This window comes from Tamandua tetradactyla, chromosome 14, assembly GCF_023851605.1.
Source record: "Tamandua tetradactyla isolate mTamTet1 chromosome 14, mTamTet1.pri, whole genome shotgun sequence".
In the NCBI taxonomy this organism is placed as follows: Eukaryota; Metazoa; Chordata; class Mammalia; order Pilosa; family Myrmecophagidae; genus Tamandua; species Tamandua tetradactyla.
The window spans coordinates 1,922,859-1,947,029 of record NC_135340.1 but is presented as its reverse complement, the minus strand read 5'-3'; the positions used below and the strand labels follow the sequence as shown (position 1 = coordinate 1,947,029).

Genomic DNA, 24,171 nt, shown 5'->3' with positions numbered 1-24,171 from the left:
CTATTATGATATGTAAAATGCTTCCTATGAAAGTACCCAGCCAGAAGCCTGAACTACGTCTTCCACTACCATGAGAGAGTACTGAAATCTGGGGTGATGTACACTGACAGTGAAGCCAAATCAGGTACTTCAGTACATGTAATCTTCACTTAGAAAACTATTTTACTGCATATTTTGATCACTAGCTCTCTCAATCTACTCAGAAACATAAAGTTTTTATTCTTATAACCTAATAATAGTTAAAGAAGGGAACCACTTTATTACTATGCAATCTGGCATTCTATTTACAGGGATAATATTTCTCAGATTCAATTCAATTCATCAGGTTTAATAGTAGAAAGCAGAAATATTATGATAAATAAAAAATTTGAGCCAGTTTGTATCCACAGTCTTAGTAGTTCTCATTTTGTAAAAGTATGAAAGATAAAATAATTATTGAACAAAAACTCTTCATATAAAAGATCATAATTCTTCATAAAATCAAAGAGAATTTTAAATCCAGTGGCATAACCTGTTTTCTACCAATAATTCTTTAATACCACAATAGTATATAATTAAGAGAACAGAGCACTCCTTTAAGGTAAAATCCTTAATTTTGAAGACTCATTCTAAGTTAAATAAGAACTCCTATATCAGGTAAGATTTTTTCCCAGTGGGAAATTCTAGTTTGGCATAACATATAAGAAAAGGAAAAACTACTGAATAGGGAATCAAACTTTTCTCTAAAAAAAAAAAGAATTAGTTCTTGTTTAAAATGCTCTTAACAGACATTCTAAATCATAATATTTTGTGTACTTTTGCAATAATTATGTGGCATGAAACATTATTTTAAATAAGAAGAGTCAATGGTTGGAGCTTAGGCATCAATCAGGACTTTTGTTATAGGTTATTTATTGGGACAAAATTAGATCATATTTATTAACTTATAACAAAATAATATCACAACACAATTTTATTATAATACTTCAAAATTTTACTCCTAAATTCACTTTCCTGACCCTAGAAATAATGACATCAATTTGGTATGTGTCCTTTCATTTTTCTATGCATATATATTCATATATATACTTATAAAAATATTTTTTTTAAACTTAGGTATGATTTATTATGTTATGTATATTCTTTCAAACACTTTTTTCATTTAAAAACAAGCCTTGGGGATAAAATATATAAGTAGCTATTTCATCTTTTTAAGCACTGCATAATATTTCACATCATGGGTTGTGACTACTTTATTTAATCACTGAGCCACTGACTGACATTAAAAAAATCAGACCTCCACAACTCCCAGAACATTCAACTAGGATAGCACTTCTACTTTAACACCTGCCAGGGTTGCATCTGTAAATTGCATGGACGAAATTGGATAAGGTTTCCAATATAAATATCTCACCACAGAAATGCTTAAAAATATTTTATCACAATTCTTAAAGTATACAATGCATAGTTTTTACTATCCCATATTTTCCATGTTAAATGAGACAAAACAAAAAACTTTTTAGAAGGACCCATGTTTAGTTTCATAAATCCTAGAAAAAAAGGAAATTGTCAACAATAAAACACACTAGAAAGCTGAACTGTAAAGCCAAAACTGAAACTAATTTGAAATAGGACCATAAGGCAAAGTCAAATTCAACTCATAAAACTGCCTAAATTAACAGATGCTAAATAAAATAATCCATTTAAAAATCTCTATAAATTTTTAGTACAAAAATATAGTAACAATGGAATTGCTTTCCTGGTTAGCTGGTTAAATTAATATTAAGACAGACATAGTTTCCTTTATCTGAGTAATTTTTTACATTTCAATTCTTATTTACAAGGAAGTTTAAGACAATTACATTTCTTAAACTTAATACAACGCTTTTTTGGAAAGTATGTAAGAATATCTAAAAATTACATATACTCCTGGCTTTCACAGTTCAGAATCAGGCAAATTTAACTGAATCACCATTTAAAAAAATATTTAGGTTACCTTTAAGCAGTACTCAGGAGCCGAACATAAGAATATAAAACAGTACATCTACAGAATTCCTGTTAATATCCCCTGGTTAACCGGAAATATCAAACAATAATCATTAAAGTCAAAGTTTTAAAGTGTAAATTCAAATTTACAGTACCATGGTAAATATCCTGAAGCGATCCACCACCACAATATTCCATACAAATCCACAGTTTCTCCCGACTTCAGGAAAGAGAAAGAAAATTATATTAGCTAGTAATTCTCAAGCAATGAAATACTCTGAAGTCCCTCATTCTTCAGTATAGCAAGGTTCAGGATGGATTGTAGAGTGTAAAATTGCCCTAGCTACAGAAAAACTCACACTTCAAGCTATAGAAAAAATTAATTTCAGCTTTGTTCCCAACTCAAATGGTTTAGAATATTAGCAAAATTTCCTATGTTAAAACACTTGCTAGTATTCATTTGTAATATTTCATTAAAGTTGTCAGAAAGGTACAGTTGCATAAATGGAGGTGTCATTATTAATATAAAAGGAGCTAAATAAAATAATCCAAATTTTAAAAGTCACTATACATTTTTAATACAAAAATAGAGTAATAACTGGAAATGCAGGAAATTTTAGAAGTTTGGCCACTATAATTAAAAAATTTATGTACACGACAGGACTTATCTGAAAGGAAAGAAGGGTGGTGTCAAAGAGAATATAAAATACAGAGAGAACAGTTTTGTTTTGTTTTTACCTGAGATAGCTCCCAAAGTAGGCAACAATGTTGCAGTGTTTACATTCTTTAACCATAAATATTTCTTGTTGAATCAAAGAAAAATCATCTCCTGGAAAACAAAATGATAATCACTTGGTCACCATGTTATTCAAAATCTCTATATATGGAAGAAGGAAAAAAAACTTCACAAAAAGTATTAGACGTGAGGAATTAGGCATTCTCAGTACCCCAAAATGAAGGCAAACTTGTACAGTCTTCCAATAAATCCAGAAACTTTAAAAATGTACAAAATCTTTAAACCTATAATTCCATTGAAATTTTTTTAGAGATATGCACAGCCATAGATGCCCACTACAGTATAGTTTAGTAATAAAGGAAAGGTTAAATAAATTATAGTACCATCTAAATAAGACCTGTTTTGACATGAAAAGAAATCCAGGATACAGTAAGTGAAGAAGAGATTTTATATATGCATATGTACATAGAAAAAATGTCTCAAAGAACACACAATGGTTATGCCTGGATGGCAAAACTAAAGTAATTTTGCTATCTTCTTTTTCATCTGCACTTTCTATTATAAACTTGAGTTGTTTAACCAGGAAAATTGTTTTAAAAGAAAATACTGGTTATTTATGAGATGTTATGGTTATTGCAGGAATACTGCCTAGAAGAGAACTGTCACCTGCAAACTCTATTTTGCATGAGAACAGTATAAAACAAATTCAGTAAAAGGGGTTTATGAGGTGATGAAATGATTACATGAGTATTATGTTAAGGTAGTATCACAGAGAAGTAAACAGTGCGAGCTCTTGATTACACACACCTGCATTCAGTCCAAGCTCAGTCATTTATTTACTGGCTGAATGATCAACTTCTCCCAGCCAGGGTTTCATACCTTAAGTAGCTTCTGGCTTAATTATCTGTTTAGCTTCCTTATCTACTACCTTCCTCAACAGTAACTACGTTTTAGTTACATCAAACTGCTGGTCGTTTTTGTAACAGATTCTTCTCACACCCCAATGTTTCTGTTTATTCACTTCGTTCAGTCTGGAATGTGACAAGGAGGTGGTGTGCACAGTGAATTAAGTGCAATACTAGACACAGAATAAACGGAATGGCAATATTACTAATGTTGGTATACGGAGACTGAGAAATCACAAACAAGTGTTCTTTATTACGATATCATTATAAGACATTTCTCATTAGATACTGATATACAGGAGCCTTTTGAAAAGCAAGTTCAGATTAAAATCATCGGCGTCCGGATAGGCTCTGGCTCTAACTCAAAGTCGTCTTAGAAAAATATACAAGGTCAAGACAGAAAAACTCAGAAATTAGGCCTTAGATAAATAAATAAAACTCTCACTCAATTCAGAGTCAAAAACAAAGTTTTAAGTATCTTTGCCTTGCTATAAATATCTTTTAAAGAATCGCCATTGCTGATGTGTGTAAGGCCTGGTAGCCTCTGGCTGGAAGGCTCCCACCCGAACTGAAACCCATGCACGTCCGGGCATACAGCTGTGCACACTCAGCCAATCAGGACCTGTCCTGACGAACAAAGGAACCTCGCCCCGGGACAATAAAAGTTTAAACTCGGAATCAGTTTCTCTGATTTCTCAGTCGGCTACCGTCTAAAACAAGACAATGTGATGTGTGTATCTATCTATCTATCTTTATCTATCTATCTATCTATCTATCTATCTATCTATCTATCTATCTATCTATCTATCTATCTATCTATCTATCTATCATCTATCTATCATCTATCTACCTATCTATCTATTATCTATCTATCTATCTTATCTATCTATCTATCCATCCATCCATCCATCCATCCATCCATCCATCCATCCATCCATCCATCCATCCATCCATCTATCTATCTATGACTTAGACCCTGAGTGGTAGCTGTAAAGATGAACTCAGAAGTGCAGATATTAATTCCAGCACTCTGGGTTCTAGACCACATGATATAATAGATAACTGACGATTTGCTTTTTGTATTTTTGAATAATATTTAGATTACCCATTATATGCTAAATTTATTTATAATCATTAAAACACTCTTTTCAATAGTCATTTTATGCCAATGTGAGATGTGTTAATTTTAGAGGATTAGATAAACCAAATGAGGGAACAAGCTTCCAAGGGATTAAGAGTCTGGGTAAAAATCTTTAAAAACCTAACTTTTTTTTTTCAGGCAAAGGTTTTATTTCAGGAAGAAATAGAACCACCCAGGCAGTACTCAAGAGAGAAGCAACTGCTCCGGAGTGGGGGGGATAGGGTTTTTATGGTGGGGTAGGGAGTTGGGGGCAGGGGTTAGGTAAGTTTTCACTGGTTGGTTAAAAACTTAACTTGTTTATCAACTGGGAAGATGAGTATAGCACAAACGGTAACAACATACCTTAAATATAAGTCTACAGGGCAACTTTTTATAATTAAAATTTTATTTCCTAATGTTCTGTCAATGGAAAGGGACCAATGGAGATATCAAAAAATAGATGATATACCTCCAAAACAATTTAGGTAGAAATATTAGTAATCAGTGAAGGTTACAATATGCAGCCTGCCAACGCAGGTGGCGAGGAAAGGCACTGCTCTCCTTGTACATTCATGAGCAGCAGAATACGGTTTCTCCTTTTATCTCACTCCTCCCACCTGATCGTTTTCCAATATAGCATTAAAACTTATCCTTTATCCATGCTAATTCCCAACAAGCTGGCTAGATTCTAGCCCATATTTCATTTTATCAGGAAGCTGTGTGTGTGTGTGTGCATATATGTACTAGCTTGAATGTTCAAAATAAAAAGAGTGACCCCATTCAGCCATAGTGGGAAACCATGGAGGGCAAAGAGAGATGGCTGCTTTGTATCATTGAGATGGGAGATACTGGGACCTGTCCTGATTTAGTGCTCCCACGACTGGCTTGGACCCTGAGTGGTAGCTGTAAAGATGAACTCAGAAGTGCAGATATTAATTCCAGCACTCTGGGTTCTAGACCACATGATATAATAGATAACTGACGATTTGCTTTTTGTATTTTTGAAAAAACAATTAGCATGTTCAGTGACCATTAGAGCAAGCAGCGATTAGTCTCCAGTTTTACTGGAGTGGGCAGTCCACCCTGAAAAACATGCTACTCATAAAGCTACACCTTAGTATTTCAGATCACTTTGGGGACTGGTCTTTTTTCCCAGTTTTTATTTTTGTTTTTTTTTTTTAAGCTTTGAACAAAATTAGCCAATGCTAGTGTTCACTCAATTACCAGCTGTTTCTGCTATGATCTGCCCAGAAAAACAGGACCAACTTTGACTTTATTAACACAACTCAAATACTTATAAGTACATAATAAAGAGTGGCTTTGGAAAACAATAAACTATTGACGTCAGGACCACTTGCTATTATGGGCAGGACGGCATAAAGAGATTAAGCCTTCACACTCTGAGGATGAGCTGGGATAAGGCAGCTGCACCCTTCAACTTGTTTAGGGTCCTCTGGTTACACTCAGATTCAATATCCTCTTAAGGTCTCCTGAAATGGAACGGACCCTAAAAGCACAGCACTAAGGAAATTACTGAAAGCAACACATGCTCAGACTAAAAACAATAGGGGTACTACGCATTAAAAATCTGGTTGTGGCAGGATGGAAGACAGTAACAGTCACACATCTTTCGCCATAATAATATGGCAGCAGATCATGGATATTAGCACTGAGGTAATTAATTCACCCATATCTATAATTATGTGGACACCTGCTGACCTAGAGCAACTGAAAGGACTTGAAGAGTGAGCCATGGAGTGGCATAGCCACATAGGTTCTTCAAAAAGGAATAAGACAATCTGCAGAGAGAAAACGTTAATGCTAATTTCTAGAACACCTGGCCCAAGACAAAGAAAGAAATAGCACCATTAAGAAGGTGTAAGCCAACGTCAAAGAGTGACCTGCAGAACTGGTGTACTGCCAACCTGACTTCTGACTATACCAGGTAAAGAAAGAGGATCCTGACAACTGGAATGGGAATTCTGTGAAAAGGTTGGAGACCTCCCAGGCTACTGCAAAGTATTTACTATTGTGTCCCTCTTTCCAGCAAAAAAAAATGAACAATCAAATCTGTTATTCCACCCCTTGCTGAGGTGTGTCCTATCATTAGAATGATAACACAGCACAGGCTGAAAAATATTTTTTAAAAAGAGCAAGGAAAAAAATAATTAAATACAGAAAGAACTGCTGATTTCTAGGGAATATAGCCAAAAGCTTGGGTAGACTTTATGGATATCAATTTTATGGATGTTAGATCAAAAAGATATTTGGCTTTTGTCTTTTTTAGTTAATTTTTTTTGAACAAACCTTTTCCTGTGTTAAGAGTGCAAGAATAAATACCCTACATTTCAGATTTTGACGTATGTTCATTTACTTTATGCATATACTTTAATGTTTTATTTAAGAAATTATAGCTGCATATCCCTTTTTTTCAAAAGATGTTGCTTTTTCCCTAAAGGAATTTTAATGTATTCCTTTAAAAGAAAAAGCAATTTACTTGCGGTAGTTAGATTCAGTTGTCAACTTGGCCAGGTGAAGGTACCTAGTTCTGTTACTGTGGACATGAGCCAATGGTACCTGAACCTCATCTGTTGCTCATTACATCTGCAGTCGGCTAGGAGGCGTGCCTGCTGTTATGAATGATGTTTGATTTAATTGGCTGGTGCTTAAATGAGAGAACACAACATAGCACAGCCCAAGCAGCTCAGCACACATCATCTCAGCACTCGCAGCTCAGCCCAGGCCTTTGGAGATGCAGAAAGGAATCACCCCAGGGAAAGTTGCTGGAACCCAGAGGTCTGGAGAGAAGGCCAGCAGAGATCACCCTGTGCCTTCCTGCATAAGAAAGAACCTCAGTTGAAAGTTAGCTGCCTTTCCTCTGAAGAACTAATGACATAAATCCCCTTTTATTAAAAGCCAATCCGTCTCTGGTGTGTTGCATTCCGGCAGTAGCAAACTAGAACAGATTTGGTACCTGAGAAGTGGGGTGCTGCTGCAGTTTGCAAATACCAGATATGTTGGAATGTTTTCTTGGATGGTTAAGGGGTAGATTTTGGAGGAACTGTGAAAAGAATGATAGAAAATCATGGAGTGCTTGAAGAGACTGTTGGTGTAAACAGAACCACTGCCAATCTGGACAAAGGGGGACACAAAGGGACAAACTGGAGTCTGCAGAGTGAGAACCATGGAAGCTCAGGTCTGAATCCAAGAAACCTCGGCCAGAAGAGTGAACCCGCCCATATACATGGAGAGGGTGAGTTTGCCCTGAGGGCAGAGGACGAGTCTTGCACCTTGCTGCCATGAAGAGCTGCACCACCTCAGGCCTTGGAGAAGGTACAGCACGCTCCTTGGGGACTGGGGAGAGCCTGGCTGCCACCACAGGGAGGGGTTGAGTGTGTGCCCTGGAAATGGCAGAGAGCCCAGGTGTGGCCCCGATGCCTGGAGAGAGTGGAGCTGAGGAAAAAGGTGGTATCCTCAATGTTTCCTGAGGTTGATTTGTTAAGAGGTGAGCCACTGCATAGGCCCTTGGAAAGGGCGGGACTGCCACTTTCTAAAGCCGAAGGATAAATAACTTTCAGACTTTGAAATCCAATGGAGTTTGCCCTGCAGGTTTTCAGAACTGTTTGGGTCTTGCAACTCTTGTGTTCTTTCTAATTTCTCCCAGTGGAAATGAAAAGCTGTATCCTGTGAATGTCCTCCTTTGCATACTGGCACCAGATAACTTGTTTTGATATTCATAGGTCCACAGTCAGAAGAGAATTTTTTGTACCTTAATATTGTTTAAGGTGATGCATGTAGTTGCCAAGTTGACAAGGTGTGGACATGTGCTAGTTAGATTCGGTTGTCAACTTAGCCAGGTGAAGGTACCTAGTTCTGTTGCTGTGGGCATGAGCCAATGGTATGTGAACCTCATCTGTTGCTGATTACATCTGCAGTCGGCTAGGAGGCATGCCTGCTGCAATGAATTTTGTTTGATTTAATTGGTTGGTGCTTAAATGAGAGAGCTCAACGTAGCAGAGCCAAAGCAGCTCAGCACACATCATCTCAGCACTCGTCATCTCAGCACTCGTCATCTCAGCACTCGTCATCTCAGCACTCGTCATCTCAGCACTCGTCATCTCAGCACTCGTCATCTCAGCACTCGTCATCTCAGCACTCGTCATCTCAGCACTCGTCATCTCAGCACTCGTCATCTCAGCCCAGGCCTTTGGAGATGCAGAAAGGAATCACCCCAGGGAAAGTTGCTGGAACCCAGAGGCCTGGAGAGAAGACCAGAAGAGATTGCTCTGTGCCTCCCTGCGTAAGAAAGAACCTCAGTTGAAAGTTAGCTGCCTTTCCTCTGAAGAACTAATGAAATAAATCCCCTTTTATTAAAAGCCAATCCATCTCTGGTGTGTTGCATTCCAGCAGCTAGTAAACTAGAACATTACTCAATTGCAAAGCGGTTATATAAAACCACAAATAATGTACTGACTTTACTCTTTAATATACAGTTTAGAGTCTTACTACAATGACCTCGTTTAGAGGTCACTGGACCATCATCTATGAATAATAACAGGATTGTAATAATTTTTACACACAAACAGGACTAATATGCTGGAGTACAATGTCTTTAAGTTCCTTGAAAGTTTAGTTAATTTTTTTTAATGTTTCTAAACACCCCAGGGAAAGTTGTTGGAACCCAGAGGCCTGGATTTTAATTAGTAGTTGCCTATACTTGGGAACTTTAGAAGAGAATTATGTTTTATCAATTCTGTGGAGATGGTGGTTATGGAAGCATTTATTTGCCAGTACCCTTTTTGTTTTTAGGTTTTTCTGAACTTAAAATTATTCTCATACTTATTAATACAGTCTCTGCTTAATATAAAATGTTTTCATGGTAAGTCTCTATTGCACTATTTGGATGCAATAGTGTATTCCTTGTAGCTTGGTTTAAGGTTAGGTCATCAACATTATTTCATAAAATAAAATGAAGAATTTGTCTTGTATTAGCTTAAAAAAAATAACAAAAAAACCAAGCAGGAGGAGGTGAGGCAACGTGGAGGCAGAGGGAGGTGTGGATTTAGTCTTCTAGAGTAGCTAGTAAATAGCCAGGAACAGTCTAGAACTGCAGGGGGATATCCAAGACCAGACACACACTGTACGCCAGTCTGGAATGGGTGGAAGGGCCAACACTGCAGTACAGAACTCAATGCAAACTTCGGAGGCTGGGCCCTTCCCAAGTGGCAGAGGGGAAGAGGACATTCCCCCATTGGAAAAAAAACCAATTCTCTACTAGGAGTGAGGGTAGCTCAAAGAAGCTCCAATTGCAGTTTTAATTAATAAATATGGACTGCTGAATACAAGCTCCGAGCACAGATAAACCCAGAGATACCAGAAAGACTTCTCTGCTTGAGGTCTCTCCCATCAGAGAAGGGACAAAGCTGATGAAGAAAAAACAAAAAGACAGAGGCTTTTGAACTTGGCCAAGCTAGAATATTAGAAAAGGGGTACACAGACCCAGGTATCAACCTTGGCCATGGATTGGATAATCTTGGGATTTTATTCTATTTTTTCCTCTCTCTTTTTTTCTTCTCTCTTCTTTCATTTTTATTTTAAGTATTCTAAATAGCTCATCAGAGAAAACCTCAAGCATTTTCAATTGTCAGCACTGACCCAGGCAAGGGCAAAGTTAAGATAGGTGTGAGAGACAAAGTAACTAGGAAAGTGAAGGAGATAATCCCCTAAATAGCTCAATCTTCCCCAAGAAAATGGTGGGGGGGAGGCACCCACCTCAAGTGGTGGCCCTCCTTCAGAGAATTCAGAGCTCAGGGTCTGGAAATCAGAAACAGTTAACCTTGCCTACTATCTCAGCCTCTGTCTCAACCATGCTCCTGGCAGGCTGAGAATTAGAGGCTCCACAGCACTGTACACTGGTGGGGAGCTGTGAGCTGAAAAGCACCAACTACTAGGCAGGATAGGAAAAGCAGGGTTTAGAGGCTCCACAGGCAAGTCTGGCAACCTGTTGGGTCTCATCTTCAGAAACATGATACTGATTACACCCTCCTCCTAAGACCTGGGCCTACCATGTCTGAGGAAAAATCTGACTGGGGCGATCATATCTAGGGATACCCTTCTCAAATAAAGGCTCTATATAGGCAGAGCAAGAAACAAACAAGAGTTAAAAAATTCTGACCAGTTAAACAGAAGCCATACAAGAGGTCTAGAATAAGGTGAATGGAATGCCAAAGAACAAATAGAGAACAAAACCAACCAACAAAATAACTCTAGGTAAAAGAGTAAAATGACCTTCGGAATAAAATGATCAAGGAAATCAGCTGCCTAGAAACCAGCAAAAAATTATGAGTCAACTAGGAAAACCAAATATATGGTCCAGTCAAAGGAACAAAGAGTTTAAAGGAGATACAGGGATTGAAACAACTAAGATTTCCAAACAAGTATGCTAACTTGATTCAAAAATCAAATCAATGAGTAAAGAGAATATATGGTAAAAGAAATGAAGGACATAAAGAAGACACTGGGCAACCATAAAGAAGAACAAGTAGCAGAACTTGTGGAAATGAAAGGCAAAAAAAGAAAAGATGAAACCACAACAGTGACTTACAACAGCAGCTCCAAAGATGCAGAAGAGAGAATCAGTGAACTAGAGGACAGGATATCTGAAATCCTACGCACAAAAGAAAGGGAAAAGAATGGAAAATTATGAGCAGGGTCTCAGGGATCTGAATGACAACATGAAATGCATGAACATAAATGTTATGGGTATACCGGAAGTAGAAGAGAAGAGATTGGGGGCAGAAAGAATAACAGAGGAAATAATCACTGAAAATACAGACATAAAAATATAGATCCAAGAATCATAGCATACCCCAAACAGAAGAGATCCAAACAGACTTACTCTAAGACACTAATCATATTGTCATATGTCAAAGACAAAGACGGAATTCTGAAAGCAGAAAGAGAAAAATGATTCATCAAGTACAAGGTGTTTCAGTTTGCTAATGCTGCCAGAATGCAACACACCAGAGATGGATTGACTTTTAGTAAGAGGATTTATTTAGTTACAAATTTATAGTTCTTCAGAGGAAAGGCAGCTAGCTTTCATCTGCGGTTCTCCGTTACGTGGGAAGGCACATGGTGACACCTGCTGGCCTTCTCTCCTGGCCTCTGGGTTCCAACAACTTTCCCTGGGGTGATTCCTTTCTGCATCTCCAAACATCTGGGCTGAGCTGCAAGTGCTGAGATGTGGTATGCTGAGCGGCTGAGTTCTCTCCTGACCTCTCTCTTTTAAGCCTCCAGCTATTAAACCTCTCTCAGTGTGGAAGGTACTCCCTTCAGCCCACCCCGAATGTAACCAGCCATAGATGAAGGTCATTTACTGATGATTTAAGTCCACAGCGACAGAGCAACATCACCTGGCCAAGCTGACACCTGAACCTGGTACTTCCACACAAGAGGAGCTCGATAGGACATAGGTATGGGTTTCTTAGCAGAAACCATGGAGATGAGAATGCAGTGGTATGATACATGAGATACTGAAAGAAAAACTGCCAACAAAGAATTCTATATCCAGCAAAATTTTTCTTCAAAAATGAGGGAGAATTTCACATATTTTTAGACAAACATAGAGTTTGTGAATAAAAGGCCTGCTCGACAAGAAATACTATAGAAGATAGAAATACTAAAGACAGATAGGAAAAAAACAGGAGAGAGAGAGAGAGAGATCTGGAGAAGAGTATAAAAAGCCACTTATATAGTGTGGCTCCCAGTTGAAGGCAGGCAGACAATTTTTCTTGTAATCCCTGTTTGGAATATGGACACATTTATTTCTAGTTTACCTCTACAAAAAGCCTTTTGGGATCCTAGCTTTTATCCTGACCCTTCACTTAGGATAAGTCCTGGATTTTGTTTCTTATCCCTTAGGCTATGAAAAACAAAGTACAATTTTATTTGGTTGAAAAAAATGTTCTCAAGATTTAAGCCAGCCTACACTGGAGGTCATCCTTACGCAAGCTTCAGTTAGACATTGCTATCTATCATAACTTGCCAAACCCAAACTAAAACCATTCCTGCCAATCCTAAAGAACACCTAGGGCATTATATACAATTCTATAAAGGTTCCATGCACTAGGGTAACTTTCCAGAAGCCTACATCCTCCAGATTGGTTCCTAGACCAGATAAGTCCTGAAATGCAGAGGGGCCAGCCTCTCCAGAACATCAGCTAGTTCCATCCTCTTCTCCCATATTATCAAAAGCCCCTTCCAACATGAAAAAGTTAAAATGGGCATAACTCGAATACCCCTAAAGAGTGGGAGAAAGATCAAAGGTGATGGTGGAGTTATACAGAGAATTCGGGTTTAACAAATGCTGAATCATTATACTGATATTTCTTTTAGTCTCCAATACCTTAGAGCAGCTAGACATAAAAATCTAAAATTGTGGAATTGTAACTTAAACTTTGAAATCTGTTCTACAACCAATTGTTGCAATGTACTTTGAAATTTATTGCTTTTATGTATATATGTTAATTATTTAAAGAGAAGGAAGAATATAACAGAGAAGATAAGGATTTAACAAATGAGTATGATTGCTGAATCATTACATTGAAATTTCTGTTGGTCACCAGTGTCTTGGGGCAGCTAGAGAAAAAAACCGAAAAATGGTGGAACTGTAACCCATACCAAATTTTAAAATCTGTTCTATAGCTACTTGTTAAAATGTACTTGGAAATTTACCACTTTTTTGTATATATATTTCACAATAAAATTTTTTTTAATTAAAAAAAAGGTTTAAAATTAAGCCAGAATCTTACAATTCAACAACAAAAAGACCAAATCAATTTAAAAATGGATCAAGGGGGTGGGCGATGGTGGCAGAGTTCTCGCCTGCCATGCCAGAGACCTTGGTTCGATTCCTGGTGCCTGCCCATGCAAAAGCAAAAAAAGGATCAAGAAATAGAATAGATATTTCTCCCAAAAAAATATACGAATGGCCAATAGGTACATGGAAATATGCTCATCATAAGTCATTAAGGAAATGAAATCAAAACTATAGTAAGATACCATTTCATATGTACGAGAATGGCTATTATAAAAACAAAAGAATAGGGCAGGCCATGGTGGCTCAGCAGGCAGAGTTCTCGCCTGCCATGCCGGAGACCCAGGTTCGATTTCTGGTGCCTGCCCATGCAAAACAACAACAAAACAAAAAAACAAAAACACACACACAAAAGAACAAGAAATAAGTGTTGGTGAGGACGGGGAGAATTTGGAACCCTCCTACACTGCTAATGGGAATGTATAAATGGTGCATCCACTATGGAAAACAATTTGGAGGTGCCTGAAATAGCTAAACACAGAATCACACTACGACCTTGCAATTCCACTCCTGGGCATATGCTCCAAAGAACTGAAAACTGGGACTTAAACAGATCCTGTGTGCAGACCAGTGTTCACAGCAGCACTGCTCACAACACCCAAAGGTGCAACAACCCAAGTGTCCATCAACGGACGAAAAGAGAAACAAATGTGCCACATACGGACAATGGAGTATTATCTGGCTATAAAAAAGAATGAAATTCTGATACCTGTGACAACAAAGATGAACCTTGAAAACATTATGCTAAGTTGAATAAGCCAGACACAAAGGGATGAATATTTTATGATCTCACTTACAGGCACAGAATAAGGAAAAGTCATAGAGACAGAAAGGAGATTAGAGGTTAATAGGGGCTGAGGGAAGGGGGAACGGTGAATTATTGCTCAGTGAATATAGACTTTCTATCTTGGGTGACAAAAATTTTGGTAATGGACAATGTTTATGGGTGGGCAACACTGTGAATGCAATTACTGCCACTGCATTGTATGCTTAAAAATGTTTAAAATAGCAAATTCTATATAATATATATCCTACAAAAGTGAAATAAAAAATTAAAAAAAATTTACACTGGTTTCTATGTCTTGTTTATCTGCTAGGTTTTGGCATATGATTATTCTTTACTTTCTTACAAGTTACTCAGTCTCTCTGGTTCTTAGTTTCCTCATCTGCAAATGAGGATGACAACACTGCAGAAGTTATCATGAGAATTATGTTAATATTTCACAGATGCTTAGTACTGGGTGCTTGGTACATAGTACTATAATACATATCTGTTCTTATTTCTACTACACTGTTGTATTTTAACAGATCAAAAACTTTTAATCCATTTTTTGTTTGTTTGTTGCAGCAGGGTTAATCAGGGTAACTGGTTTTCCATGTATGTAGATTTCACTCTATAGCTGTTAATGTTTCAATTCTGGAAATGCAGACTTAAGTAAAACAGTATGTTGTTACTTATTTTATAAGCAATAAGAAAGCAAACTCCCCAGAACTAAAATTACTTTTTATTAATATTATCAACTATTACATAAAATTACTGGGCTATGCATTAGACCTGTTAATTTTATTCCAATATGACCTAAACTGGGTGCTGTAAAGCACTGTTCGCCTTTTCTAAAAATCACCTTTTAATTAACAGAAATTCCTAGGTTAACCCTCAACCTACTAAACCAGAATCTTCAAGGAAGTCTTATAATCTGGCAAGTTTTCGAAACACAGTTTTAAGGAATTTTGTTTAGATAAGTACCTGGTTTGTAGACATTCTGTAACAATACCAATTTATATTGATGTAACATCCTCCCTTCCAAGATTATCAATTGTTTGTTTTGGAGAACAAAAAAAGCAGTCACGGACCACTCAGCTACTGGGATACACAATTCTTTAATTTTTTAAAAACCGTATTTTATTTCTTTCCCATAATACTTCCTTTTATCCCCTTTGGCAGTGGTGGTAGGGCACGGTGGTGAATGATGCACATATAAATTTCTCTTTCACTAGCTAGTAGATAATTTCATATCAGGCAATATTTCTCACAAATACAACTATTTTCATTAATCTTCTTCCTCATTTTCCTGTCATCTAATTCCTGGTTATTCACTCCAGGAAAATCTCATGCTCTCTCTCTTTTTTTTTTTTTTTGGTAAATGAAGCAAAAAACCAACCCTAAATGACTGATATATTTAAGAAAAATTATTGCTATGCCTACTCAGAAAAAGAAAAATAAAAGGAAAAGTCTTAAGTCCTAAAGTTAAACTGTACCAACACACATACAAAGAAGAGTGCCAACAACATCCAAAGCCCTGGTAAGTACCAAGCAATCCCCTTCACAATGTCCTCAGGAGCCTTGCTATCTCCCCTTAAGGGGGACTGTGCATATAATTACCGTAGAGCCTTCAGAAAATAGAGACATTTAAGTCCCAGCGCAGGCCTGCTAAATCAGATCTAAGAGTAGTGCACAAGCATGTTTTCATATAACTGATATCTTCTTTTAAAGTTTTGAGATAATTGCATATTCACATGCAATTGTAAGAAATAATGCTGAGATCCTGTCCCCTCTTAATCTGGTTCCTCCTAAGAAAAACATCTTACATAATTATAATACCATATCACAAGTATACTGATGATCATGCAATCCACTAACCTTATTCAGATTTCTTAAGTTTTGGATGCACGCATCTGAATTTATGTACAGTCTGTACAATTTTATCATGTGTAAATTCAAGTGAACACTACCAAAGTCAAGTTACAGAACAGTTTCAGAAGAATACCTCATGCTGCACTTTCACAACCAGAGTCACCTCCTCAACTCCTGTCAACCACTTATCTAGTCTCCATTTCTATAATTTTGCCATTGCAAGAATATTATATAAATTGAATCATACATTAGGTAATCATTTCAGATGGATTTTATTCATTCAAAGTAATGCCTTGAGATCCATTCAAGTTGTTGCATTTATCAATGGTGTTTTAGTTTTTATTACTAAGTACTCCATGGTATGGATGTACCACAATTTGTTTAACCATTCACCTGCTGAAGGACATCTGGGTTGTTTCCAGTTTGGGGCTATTATGAATACAAATACAGCTGCTATGAACATTTGTGCACAGGTTTTCATTTCTTTGGGATAAATGCCCAAAAATATAATTGCTGGGTTATACAGTAAGTGCATATTCAGTTTTGTATGAAACTACCAAAGTATTTTCTGCAGTGGCTATCATTTTATATTTCCATCAGCAATGGATGTGTGATCCAGTGCATTTGCACCCTTACCTGCACTTGGGGTTATTACTATTTATTTTAGCCTTTCTGATAGGTTATATCTCATTGTGGTTTCAGTCTGCATTTCCCTAATGGCTAACGATGTTGAAATCTCTTCATGTGCTTATTTGTCATCTGTATATCCTCTTCGGTGAAATGTCTGGAATGTGTTTTGCCCATTTTAAAAATGTATTGTTTTTACTGTACATTTTTGAGTGTTCTTTAAATATTCTAGACCCAAGTCATTTGCCAATATGTGGTTTGCAAACACTTTCTTCTCAGTCTGTAGCTGAACTTTTCATCTTATTCATAGGATCTTTTGTATGTTTGTTTCTTCATAGGCTCTTCTGAAGAGCAAGTTTTAAATTCTGATGAAGGCCAAAATTGATCAGTTTTTCATTTTATGAATCAGTCTGTTGCAGTCAAGTCCGCGAACTCTTCCTCTAATCATAGGTCCCGAAACTTTTCTCATGTTTTTTCCCTAAATGTTTTATAGTTTTAATATTTTGCATTTAAGTTCATGATTCATTTCTAGTTAATTTTATACTGTATAAGGTTGACTTAAGTCAACGGACTTTTTTTTTTTTCCCCTAAGGATGTTAAATTTTCTAGCACCACTGGCTGAAAAGGCTATCCTTCCTCCACTGAATTGCTTTTGCACCATTCTCAAATATTAGTTAGGCATATTTGTGAGGGTCTGAGTTCTCTATTCTGTTTCACTGATCTCTTTGTCTATCCCTCCACCAATACCATACTATCTTGATTATTGTAGCTATACAGTAAGCCTAAAACTAGCTAGAGTGATTCCTCCTATTTTTTTTATTAACGAAAAAAAAAAAAGAAATTAACACAACATTTAGAAATCATACCATTCTACATATGCAATCAGTAATTCTTAATATCATCACACAGATGCATGATCATAGTTTCTTAGTACATTTGCATCGGTTTAGAGGAACTAGCAACACAACAGAAAAAGATATAGACTGTTAATATAGAGAAAAGAAATAAAAGTAGTAATAATAGTAAAACAAACAAACAAACAAACAAAAAACCCTATAGCTCAGATGCAGCTTCATTCAGTGTTTTAACATGATTACTTTACAATTAGGTATTATTGTGCTGTCCATTTTTGAGTTTTTGTATCTAGTCCTGTTGCACAGTCTGTATCCCTTCAGCTTCAATTACCCATTATCTTACCCTGTTTCTAACTCCTGCTGGACTCTGTTACCAATGACATATTTCAAGTTTATTCTTGAATGTCTGTTCACATCAGTGGGACCATACAGTATTTGTCCTTTAGTTTTTGGCTGGACTCACTCAGCATAATATTCTCTAGGTCCATCCATGTTATTACATGCTTCATAAGTTTATCTTGTCTTAAAGCTGCATAATATTCCATCATACGTATATACCACAGTTTGTTTAGCCATTCTTCTGTTGATGGACATTTTGGCTGTTTCCATCTCTTTGCAATTGTAAATAACGCTGCTATAAACATTGGTGTGCAAATGTCCGTTTATGTCTTTGCCCTTAAGTCCTTACTGGAGGCGGTTTTATGGACCTTAAACCTAAAGCAAGAGCACTGAAGAAAGAAATAAATAAATGGGAGCTCCTCAAAATTAAGTACTTTTGTGCATCAAAGAACTTCATCAAGAAAGTAGAAAGACAGCCTACACAATGGGAGATAATATTTGGAAATGACATATCAGATAAAGGTCTAGTATCCAGAATTTATAGAGAGATTGTTCAACTCAACAATAAAAAGACAGCCAACCCAATTACAAAATGGGAAAAAGACTTGAACAGACACCTACCAGAAGAGGAAATACGGATGGCCAAGAGGCGCATGAAGAGATGCTCAATGTCCCTGGCCATTAGAGAAATGCAAATCAAAACCACAATGAAATATCATCTCACACCCACCAGAATGGCCATTATCAACAAAACAGAAAATGACAAGTGCTGGAGAGGATGCGGAGAAAGAGGCACACTTATCCACTGTTGGTGGGATTCCTCCTATTTTATTGTCCCTTTTCAAAACTGTTTTAGCTACTGGCACAGCTAGCTCCTATGCCTTTCTATACAAATTTTAGAATAGCTTATATGCATCATAAAAATTGTTACTGGGATTTTGAAAGAAACCGTATTAAACCTATAACTCAGTTTAGGGAGAACTGACATTTTTACTATGTTGTGTTTTCCAATCTATAAAAATGGTATGTTCTTTCATGTATTTAGCTCTTCTTTGATTTCTTTCTCAGCATTTTGTAATTTTTTGGATAAAGATCTTGAAAATAATTTGCAGCTTTGAAGCTAAGTATTTCATTTTCTTTGTTGCAACTGTAAATGTTTTTAACACTGGTTTCTATGTATTCACTGTTAGTATACAGAATGTGATTAACTTTTTTGTATCGTTCTTGTCATCTTCAACCTTACTGACTCATTATTAGTTGTAGATCTTTTTGCAGATTCTCTGGTATTTCCTTTGTAAACAATCAGGCCATCTGCAAACAGGGACATTTTTACTTCTTCCTTTTCAATAAGAAGGTCTTTTATTTCTTTTCTTTTTCTTTGCCTCCATTGCTAGAACTTTTAGTACTATTTTGAGTAAGAGTGGTGAAAAGGGACGATCTGCATTTTTCTTGAGAACCTAGAGGAAAAGTACTCAGTCTTTCACCATCAAGTATGAGGTTAGTTGTAGGGTTTTGACAGATGCTCTTTATCAAGTTGAGGAATTTCCCCTCTATATTCCTAGTTCACTGAGATTTATCATGAATGGGTGTTGGATCTTGTCAAATGCTTTTTCTGCATCAATTAACAGCATAAGATTTTTCTTTAGCCTAGGACATCGGAGATTATGCTGATCAGGGGATATTTGTGGAGAGGAATGCAATAAGGGAGTAAGTCCATCAGACCAGAGAAGAGCATTCCAGGCAACAGGAACAGCAAATACAAAAGCTTTGAGGTACAAATGTGTCTGGCATGTTAAGGAACAGAAAGAAGTCCAGTGTTTCTTAAGAAAGGAGGTAGAAGATGAGATCTGGGAGGTAGCAGAAGGCTAGATCGGACAGGTCTTTTTAAATTATCACTGAATAACAGATTCTATTCTGTGAAAAATGGCAAGTCTCTGAAGGATTTTGAGCAACAAAGTGGTAAGTTCTCATGGAAGATTTAGGACAGCTCTAAAAATCACCACCATCCAGAGATATCTGCCATTAACATTCTGATATTTTCTTTCAGTCCTATAAGTATATAATTATGGAATTCTTCCACTATATACACAAATTGGGCTTATATTATACAGTTTCATAGCCTGCTATTTTATCTTTTTAAAAAAATATTTTTATTGAGAAATCTTCACATGCATACAGTCCAATCACATTATCTACGCAGTGCCGCACAACACCATCACATAGTTGTGTATTCCATCACCATGATCATTTGTAGAACATTTGCATCACTCTAGAAAAAGGAATAAAAAGAAAAAAGAAAAAACTCATACATCGCATACCCCTTATCCCTCCTTCTCATTGACCACCAGTATTTCAATCTACCCAATCTGCTATTTTATTTTAATATTTTGGGACCACTGGCCATGTCCTTAAAAATCATATGAACATAGTCTAATTTATTTAATCATTTCCCTACAGATGGATATTCAGGTTAAAAAAAAAACTTATTTAAAACACACGCTTACCTATGATTAGTTTCCAGAAACCTATAACCTCCAGATGAGTTTCTAGACCAGATGAGTCAAAACCAGAGGGGCTAGCCTTTCCAGAACATCAACTCGTTCCATCCCCCTAACCCAAATTATTGAGAGCCTTTTTCAACATGAAAAAGTTAGAATGGGCATAGCCCAAATAACCTAAAGATTGGGAGAAAGATCAAAAGAGCAGGTGGAGTTATAACAGAGAAGATATGATTTAACAAATGAGTATGATGGCTGAATCATTACTTTGATATTTCTTCTCTAGTGTCTTGGAGCAACTAGAAGGAAAACCTAAAATTGTGGAACTATAGCCTATACCAAACTCTGAAATCTGACTTATAACTAATTGTTGTGATATGCTTTGAAGTTTATTGTTTTTTGTATATAGGTTATTTTTCACAATAAAATAAATAAATAGATATCTGCTATCCAAACCAAGGTCAGAATCAAAGAATACAAAAATAAGAAAACCAGAGAAAACACACTACATTTAAGGCCAATAAGTAACAAACTCGAATACATTTTTGCCAGAGTTATGGAAAATACAGAAAGATTAAAATACACACACACAAAACATACTCTTAAAAATAAATGTCCCATAATCTAAAAAGTTTGATATAATTTATAGCAAAATTACAATGCAAAGAATAGATCTTTTAATTAATATTTGCAATCTCCAGAAATTTTATGCAAAAGGTTTCTACACTAGGAAGTATTAAATATTTGTGAAACAAATTTTATGAAATTTCATGAAATGAATCAATGTTAATTTATTGATTAACACTGAAATTTATGAAATGAATCAATGTTAAAAACAGATACAAAGGGAAAGTGATTTTGGTGGTGCCTCATTGTACAGCTAACAAATTAGCAGTACTATTTTTAGAAAACCAATTAATCCAATGCTGAAACTATCAGATAATTTTCAAATATCCATAAAAAAACACCAGTGACAAGTGCAATCTTGTCAATCTGATTGCTTTTGCTGATATAATGTTAACAGATAGAGAAGTAATTTCTAACAACATATTTTTTTTGGGATGCCTCTCTCATATTCTGAAAATTTACCAAAAGAGAAAATGTCTATTAAATTTACTAATTACCACCTGAGACTGAACACTAATTTAGAATATGACAGTGGGAAATTCATCTTTCCTCTACATAGTAAACAAACAAACAAAAAGGATGTTCATTTCAATTTTATCTTGTATTCAAAAGCAAATTGGGATCTAACTGAAAAACACGAAAAGTGTCATTACTTCCTTAATTTCACAAAATTTCTATTTAGCCTCTTATTAATTTTCTGTATTTACTATTTAAATACATAAAAGAATATTTTTGGTGCGCATTGCACTCTCAACATTTTCCACTAATTCAGACGTAAACTTTGCAGATAATTAAGACAGGGAATCAATACTTTATGGAACAGATTATTTTTAAAATCAAGAGTTAGATTTTTCAATAAAAATAAAAATTGAAAAGCAAGAACATGCCACTTAACCAGAATGGCTTTCATCATCCTATCTGGCCAAACTGCCTGCTTTAGAGTTTCTTTCAAAAACATTCACAGGACAAATTAATAGTAAATTAAATCTTTGTACACATCTTGCCTTTTTTTTTTTTAATTCTACTTTCTCTGCTTATATAGCTAGGAAACAGGTTAAAATATTATAAAACTAATCTGAGAAAAATTTTAAACATCCATTCAAAGATCTTTAAAGATTACTACCTATTTTGAAATTATCTAAAGAAATAAATTCAATTTATTTTATTTAAAAACACTGGACTATTTCACCACTATTTTTGCAATTTAGCATTTAAAAAATAAGCAAGCAAACAAACAAAAGTATATTGCATCAATCACTCCAGGCAAAGATTTTATTAAATTCCAATCCTGTAAAAACAAGACTCACAATACTTAAACTGTGAAGTGTGTAACTTTAAAATACTATCTCATGCTTGGGAGTCCCTGCGTTTTCATGAAGATGGTGGAGGGTCCTCTCCACGTGGTTCATGTGGCAGCAGTGAGTTCACCTGCAGCAGCGCGGTGCTGTCTGCGGACCCTAAGTCTACGCTGTGTCCCTCGGGTCTCGGTTGCAGTGCATCGCACAGCCACAGAGGAATGAGTGCAAAGGCCACACTGACAGAAAAACCTGGTGGCTGGCATCCAGCTCAGCCCCAACAACCACCTATAGCTATACTCTTGTTCCTTTGATGGCACAATTAAACGGCAGAGTTATATAGATTTTTTCTTGTTTTGTTTTGTTTTTTGCATGGGCAGGCACCGGGAATCGAACCCGAGTCTCTGGCATGGCAGGCGAGAATTCTGCCACTGTCACACTGCCCTAGATGGCATTCTGATAAAGACTTTCATGGACATAAACGTCACACCCTCTTTATTCTTGTCTGTGCTGAAGATTCTGTCTCTGTTATAATAAAGAAAACCCAGATATATTTCAGCTGATTTCGGTGAAATTGCCAAAATCATCAAGCCTGGAAATAGAAGCTAAAGAAGTATCCTCTGAAACCTACAACCTCCAGATGGGTTCCTGGACCAGAGAAATCCTGAAACCTAGAGGGCCCAGCCGCTCCAGAACAACAGCTAGTTCCATCTCCCTACCCGGTATTACTGGCAGCTCCTTCCAACATGAAAAAGTTAGAATGGCCATAGCCCAAACACCCCCAAAAAGTGGGATAGAAAGATCAAAGTTGATGGTGGAGTTATTCAGAAAAGGTAGGATTTAACAAACAAATACCATCGCTGAATCATTAAATTGATATTCCTTTTAGTCTCCAGTATGTTAGATCAGTTAGAAGTAAAAACCTAAAATTGTGAATTGTAACCCATACCAAACTCTGAAATCTCTTCCACAACGAATTGTTCTGTTGTGCTTTGAAATTTATTGCTTTTTTCTATATATGTTATTTTTTACACACACATAAAAAAAGCTGATTGTGATGATAAAACATATATATATTCCTTCTAGCCTCCTATATTCTGGAGCAGCTAGAAGGAAATATCTGAGATGATGGTACGGTAGCCCATTCCTAACTCTGGGAACTGTCCTGTAACTCCTTGTTGAAGAATGCTTTGAAAACGATTGCTTTTTTCTTTCTTTGCTCTGTATATATGTTGTGCTGGTTTGAAAGGATATATGCCCCCTAGAAAAGCCATGTTTTAATCTAAACCCCATTTCGTAAAGGCAGAATAATCCGTATTCTATACTGTATGTTTGAAACTGTAATCAGGTCATCTCCCTGGAGATGCAAATCAAGAGTGGTTGTTAAACTGGATTAGGTGACGACATGTCTCCACCCATTTGGGTGGGTCTTGATAAGTTTCTGGAGTCCTATAAAAGAGGAAACATTTTAGAGAATGGAGATTTGGAGAGAGCAGAGAATGCTGCAGCACCATGAAGCAGAGAGTCCACTAGACAGCGACCTTTGGAGATGAAGAAGGAAAACCCCTCCCGGGGAGCTTCATGAAACCGGAAGCCAGGAGAGAAAGCAAGCAGATGACACCGTGTTCACCATGTGCCCCTCCAGATGAGAGAGAAGCCCTGACTGTGTTCGCCATGTGCCTTCTCACTTGA

General features: G+C 36.5%; 1 protein-coding gene across 2 annotated transcripts in view; it reads right to left on the bottom strand.

Annotated features, from left to right (window-relative positions):
• Nucleotides 1-24,171, bottom strand: part of MAP4K5 (mitogen-activated protein kinase kinase kinase kinase 5) — a 180,143-nt gene that overhangs the window by 92,553 nt on the left and 63,419 nt on the right. For both annotated transcript variants that reach the window (XM_077126796.1, XM_077126795.1), the window contains exons 3-4: nucleotides 2,704-2,794; nucleotides 2,121-2,185 (exon numbers count right to left, since the gene is read on the bottom strand). In XM_077126796.1, the coding sequence (XP_076982911.1) occupies nucleotides 2,121-2,185; nucleotides 2,704-2,794 (156 nt within the window). The remainder of the gene's footprint in view (nucleotides 1-2,120; nucleotides 2,186-2,703; nucleotides 2,795-24,171) is intronic.